The sequence below is a fragment of the Miscanthus floridulus genome, chromosome 11 (genome assembly GCF_019320115.1).
Source record: "Miscanthus floridulus cultivar M001 chromosome 11, ASM1932011v1, whole genome shotgun sequence".
Taxonomy (NCBI): domain Eukaryota; kingdom Viridiplantae; phylum Streptophyta; class Magnoliopsida; order Poales; family Poaceae; genus Miscanthus; species Miscanthus floridulus.
This window is the reverse complement of record NC_089590.1, coordinates 65,661,179-65,667,702: the sequence shown is the minus strand read 5'-3', so window position 1 is coordinate 65,667,702 and position 6,524 is coordinate 65,661,179. Positions and strand designations below refer to the sequence as shown.

The 6,524-nt window shown below is 48.3% G+C and overlaps 1 protein-coding gene across 1 annotated transcript; it reads right to left on the bottom strand.

Annotated features, from left to right (window-relative positions):
• Positions 1-4,138: 4,138 nt before the first annotated feature.
• On the bottom strand, positions 4,139-5,833 carry LOC136491055 (UDP-glycosyltransferase 73D1-like). Its single transcript, XM_066487262.1, has one exon. It carries the CDS (start codon positions 5,742-5,744, stop codon positions 4,266-4,268), a length of 1,479 nt encoding a protein of 492 aa, XP_066343359.1. The 5' UTR covers positions 5,745-5,833; the 3' UTR covers positions 4,139-4,265.
• Between the last annotated feature and the right edge of the window lie 691 nt (positions 5,834-6,524).

Below are 6,524 nucleotides of genomic sequence, written 5' to 3'. Positions count from 1 at the left end.
CAGCGCCATTTCCCACGACCCGGAAAGGAAACGAATTGAGGAAGAAGGGTGGAGGCCCCGGTGGATTTCTAGGCGCAGGCGAGTCGGTGACGGCGACTGCGAGAGTCGGATTCTCCATGTTATACTTGTGGTCGGATTCACAAGGTACGGAGGTAGAGACCCAGGGCAGAAGTAGCGATTTTGATTAAGGGACAGACAAATATGATTATATTTTTTAGTGTGATAAAATATGCATAATTATATGTTTTAATAACTTTTTAAAACTTTTACTCTATTTACAACCAAGTGATAATATTTTAATAAAAATAAGTGAAAATGATATTTATATAGGTATTACATAAAATCTACCGTGCTTGGGGACCTGGTTCCGACACCGGTAGAGACATAGAGTCGGATTCACCCTATTCTATTCCGCTTTCGCAACTACGGAGACATATATCTACTAGTGATTTGCACGCACAGGGGTGTGGGTAACCTTAACCACGTGGAATTTACTTACCTTTTGCCAGGTGCCTGTTTAGTTTCCAAAATTTTGTAAAATTTTTTAAGATTTTTCGTCACATCGAATCTTTAGACGCATGCATGAAGCATTAAATATAAATAAAAAATAAAACTAATTACACAGTTTAGACGAAATTCACGAGACGAATCTTTTAAGCTTAATTAGACTATGATTGGACACTAATTGCCAAATAACAATGAAAGTGCTATAGTACCATTTCTCAAAAAAATTCACCAATTAAACAAGGCCCAGACAGATATACATACTTTTTGCCAGACAGATATGCATGCTTTTTTTTATTAGACAGAGCTTATAAATTACATCTATTACTGTAAAGGAGCGAAGGAAATGAAAATAGTCTTTCACCCAAATATTTGATACCCACCTTAATTCTTATCCCTTAGATCCACTTCAAATTCAAAACCAACGCATAAGCGGAGCCGGTCAGAAACTATTTACATTTACCCTCTGCCGATGCCTTACTCCCCTGTTTTTTTCAACGACAATTCTATACCCACCCATGCATACCCACACCACCCCCGCAAGGCCGCGACGGTGCGACCATGCTTTCTCCTCGCCAGTCGCGACGCTTCGGCCCCATTCGCTTCACTGGGAAAAAAAATTGAAACACTGTTCCTACTGATTTAGTGTGAGGAAATAACACACTTAGGGTGTGTTTAGTTGGGGACGTGAAAATTTTTGGGTGTCACATCGGATGTGTTGGAAGGATGTCGGGAGGGGTTTTTGGATACTAATAAAAAAACAAATTACAGAACCCATCAGAAAACTGCGAGACGAATCTAATGATACTAATTAATCGGTCATTAGCACATATGGGTTACTGTAGCACTTAAGGCTTTTCATGGACTAATTAGGCTTAAAAGATTCTTCTCGCGATTTCGCCGAGAACTGTGCAATTAGTTTTTTTTCGTCTATATTTAGTACTCCATGCATGTGTCAAACATTCTCTTTTACTGTAGGAGAAAAAAATTTGAAAACTAAACAGGGCCTTACTACTGAAGACAAAAAAAAAAAAAAAAAAAAAAAAAAAAGACTGGCCTTCGTCCCCGCGCCGCCCTCCGCTCTACACGAAACCGCGACGCTTCTTCCACAAGGACGGAGTCGCGCACTCGCGCCTCCGCCTGTCGCCCCCTCCGCTCTACACTCCGTCCCTCGCCGGCTCGCCCCTTCCCTCTGCACTCACGGCTGGCCGGCCTCTGGTCGCGGTAGGCGGAGTCGGAGTTGTTGAGGACGAGGGAGGAGACGCGGAGATCGAGGCCCCCGAGTAGTTGAAGGTGGACTGGTGGACGTACTCCGCGCCGCCGTCGTCCTGGATGATGCCGCAAGAGGTGCAGACGAGCGCGCCCGGGGTCTGGATCCGCCTCCGCAGAGAAGGCCAGCAGCACCGCGAGGAGCGAGAGTGGGAACCGGCCGGTGGTGAGCGACCACTTGGAGGCGCAGCGGAAGAGGAACCGGGCCTGGGCGAGAATCGCGTCCGTCTTGTGGGCCACCGTGGCGTTAAACGAGGGCGCGAGGTACACGGCGCGGTCGAGCGTGGCGGCATAGTCGAAGCAGGGGAGGTGCGGGAGGGATAGCTGGTCTGCGACGCACAGCGCGGTCGCCGACTACCTGTCCGCCGGCGCGCACCACGCACCCACAAAGCCGATGTGTTCATGACGGTGGGCGGCACAGGCGCCATCACCACGGTGCTCGGCGGGACTCCAAGGGCCAACATCCTCCTGCGGTCCTGCTGCACCCGGCCTTCGCGCCGTACGAGGCGGCCTGCGAGATCGCCGGCGCCGTGCCCCGGTTCTACGACCTGGTGCTGCGGCGTGGCTGGGAGGCCGACCTTGCCGACATCCGCGCGCTGGCTGACACATAGGCGGCAGTTCCAAAGATTCTCAGTTGACCATCATGAGTTCCATAGGGATGTTGTTTACCTGCTTGAGTCTGCAGCTGACGCTCTGTACAGAAGAGTGAACCAAATTGAAGCCCTGAAATGCTATTCAAAGCCTGAGGGTTCAATGTTTATCATGGTTAGTCAGAGATACACAAGTTTCAGTATTCGAAAGTTTGTTGCTTCCCAATAATACAAAGTGTTGATCTTCACAAAATCCCGCAGGTTGAAATCAATACTTCAATTCTATACGGTGTTGCCGATGACATGGACTTTGCACGTGAACTGATCAAAGAATGTGTCCTGGTTCTACCTGGTATAGTTCACTTGATTTCTTGCAATATTATTTTTCCAACCTTTAACAGGTGCATTGGTTTCTCTGGCTGCTGAAAGTTGAACGTTTGTAAAATTTGCAAAAAAAAAAAAAAAAAAAAAAGTATTCTGAATGAAGGCCTGTAGTATTTACTACCTTTACTTGATGTTTAAAGTAAGTCTGATTACGGTATGATTACTCATGGTTACTGCATTTTCGTTTTGAGAAAATTATCAAACCTAAACATATATAAGCAGCCAATGTTGGAGTAGTTAAACAATACTCAGAAAAAAATCGTCTTGGGAGCTGGAGTGGCTATTTTCCTTTGGTTGTCTTCTGTTCTCCAGGAATCTTCTTGCTACAGTAATATGGCGATATAAGTAGGTGCTAATTCGTCCCGTTAGAAGAGGTGTTAGATAGCAAGCTAGGACGATGGCTCTTTTGTTCTATCATAATTCTCACATGTTTCTGTTCTATCATTCGCACATTGTATTCCCTTGTATATTGTTTACTGAACCACACTTAAAAGGGCCCAAATCTTCCCAAAATTAACATAAGTCTTCAGTTAATGTATTACCATTTCTAATATTTGATTTCACTTATTGGTTACCTTATGTCTTTATACATTTTTAGATGGTTGCTCTCTTATTGTTTGCAAGCTTGATTTTATATCTTTGCCATCTTGAAGCTCCATGGTCATGGCATATTTCAGATTAAAGGCTGAAGAAAACATGGTGGACAGTGGCATTTGTCAAGTGGTTCAATCATTCTCCAATTTGTCAGTACAAAGGAGTTCAAGAGATTTCAGAATTGAACCAAGCAAACATTAAAGAGGTGAACTCATCTTTTAGTTATTTGGAATGAACAAGAGCAAATTTTCATTAAGGATTGAATTTGGGTTGTAAAAACGGTCACCGTGAGCATAACAATTTTTTTTATATGCTATAGGAAATGACTTCGAAACATATCTTTGCTATTTGGGTATTCCTCTATAAGAAACTTGTATCGGACACGCGCGTGTGTATATATAATGCTTAGTCCGTGGTGTCATAGGTGCAACTTTCATCGCACGTTTAGATACGAGTATGTATTACCATAGACACGTGCGTGTCGCATGTGCATGGCCACTAGTTAATTAAAACAATTTATATGGGAGTTAACCTCCTTTCAGACTACGGTTATTGTATATTTTTATGGTAAAATTGCAGTTTCAATTCATTGTAATTTTTGTAGACATAAAATCTGCAAAATTTTTATCCGAGAAAAAAAAATCTAAAGATAAATCTACAAACCTGACAATCTTATATATGTTAGCACAAAGACAATTAGTAATTTATAATTTTTTAATAGTTAGATAGGGACAAATATTAATATATTGTAACACAAAGATAATTAATAATTAATAAATTATAAACAAATAAGAAAAGGACAAATACAATATAGCTTTGCCACACGGCCAACACGTTGCCTGATGTAACTCAAATTTTCAGACACATGACGTTTAGGAAAAGTGCAGAAATAAACTAAGTTGGGTGCTGAAACTGACCTAAGTTTCAAGCACCAAATTGCATCAGCTTCTCCAAATTCATATATGACGATCCTCCATGCTCCAAAGCAGTCTTTGCTTTGGCCTTCAGCTCCTTAACTTTCGTCTTCCTTGCCTCCCCATCCACTCCTCCGTCCATCAGCATATCCAACACTTGCTTCACCTGTTCCATTCCCACATCCGCCTTCTCCTTGCCGCCGCCGCCACCGGTGAGCACGCTCTCCGTGGGCTTCGTCACGCCGACAGACACTCCGATGCCAAGCACGTCAACGATCAACCTCTCGTTTAGGAACTGCTCGGCGTAGAACGGCCAGGTGGCCATGGGCACGCCCGCCGCGACGCTCTCCAGCGTCGAGCCCCACCCGCAGTGCGTCAGAAAGCCGCCGACAGCCGGGTGCTCCAGAATGGCGACCTGAGGCGCCCACCCGCGGACTGCAAGACACTGGCTCTCCGGGAGGCCGTCACCGTCGGTGTTGTGCTGTAGCCACTCGTTGACGTCGTCGGGCAACGTGTCTGCACCCTTGATGACCCAAAGGACAGGCCAGGGGCACGACACAAGCGCCAGTCCGAGCTGCATCAGCTGCGCTGGAAGCATGCGCCCGGCGCTGCCGAAGCTGACGTAAAGCACGGACTCGGCTTTCTTGGCGTCCAGCCACGCCATGCACCGTCTGGCGTCGTCCGAGCTGGTCCGCAAGTCGAGGAGGCTAGGAGGTGAGCCGCACAGCGAGACGGGACCGACGGCGAGCACGGTCTTGCCCGTGGCCGCCGCGAGGCGCGCGGCCGAGTCGCGTTCCAGCTCCTCGAAGCTGTTCACGACGATGCCGTCCACGGCCAGCTCGAATTCCCGGAGCTCCCGATGGCGGTCCTGCGGAATGGAGGAAGAAGGCTGGAAGTGTATCGGCAGCTGCCTCCTGGAGAACTTGAATTCGAAAGGCGGCAGGAGCGGGACGTCAAAGAGCTCGTCCAGCGACTCGACTGCCTCGTGCGGTTTGTGCGTGTTCAGATACTCGCAGCACAGCAGAGCGAACGCAGAGAAGCCATGGAAGAGGAAGCAAGGCGCACCGAGTTCACGGGCCACGCCGTGCGCCCACGTGTGGACCATCCCGGCGACGACGCAGCTCGGCCGGTGCGTCGCCGTGAGGAGGCGGCAGTGCTGCGCCACGGCCTCGCCGAACTTCGTGGTGGCGACGAAGAAGTTGGGCACGAGGTCAGCCGAAGGGATGTGGTCGGTCCTCTCGCACCCATCCGGCAGGCCGGCTTTCGCGCCCGGGAACGGGATCGCGGTGACCGTGATGCCCGCTGAGCCTTGCCCGGCGCGGTCCACGCGGCTCTGGACGAGCTGCGAGCTGGCGGGCGTGGTGATGATCGTGACGGAGGCGCCGTGCGCGGCGAGGAGGCAGCCGATGTCCACGATGGGAATCATGTGGCTGGTGGCTGGCCATGGGATGACCACGAAATGAGGCTTTGGGCACAGGGTGGCTTCCATTTCCTATATTGCTGTCACCTTGCTCAAGACTGCAAGAACTTTGCACAGGGGTGGTATCTGCTTGTAAGGATTCACAATGCATGTTTTGCTTCTGCTAGCAGAGCTTATATATACCGAAGAACTGCAGTGGACAAAGCCAAGCAAAACAAGATTGGTGGCGACATGTGCATTGCCGTTTTTGTATAGCCTGAACTAACTGATAAGAACAGGCTGGCCGCCCACGCTATGCCGACGCTCGGCACAGCGCTGGATCCTAGACGTACGCCTACTTCCACCGTAGCTTCACCATGGCATTCGTCGGTTTGCACAACGCCGGTGATTTGCAGGGCGGCGGCCGGGTTTGCATAGCGCCGGTGCTGCTTGTCAGTGTGAACGTTGCTCCATTCGTTGATGTAATTGGAGATTATTTGTTGGTTTGTATACAACTCGATCACAGAAATAGGCTTGGGTTCTTGGGAGGTTGAGCAATTCGATTTGAATTTGATGCCATGGCATTGCTGGCTTACACTGATCCTGAATGTTGCAATTTTGCCTACAACTGTTGTCCTGATGGCGACCGCAGATTATCCCCTTGGAATTTCTCTCGATGGCGACTGCAGATTAATCCATCTGGCTTGACACTCAGTTGTGTCCTAAGAGACCGCATGCGGGCCGCCGTCAATGGCGAAGTTAAACAAATTATAGAGGATGTACTTGCCTTATACGTGAAAGAACTTGTAATTTTTTTAGCAGGTATATGTGGACGCTTGGCAAACAGCCGCAAACCAACCAAGCCCGCAG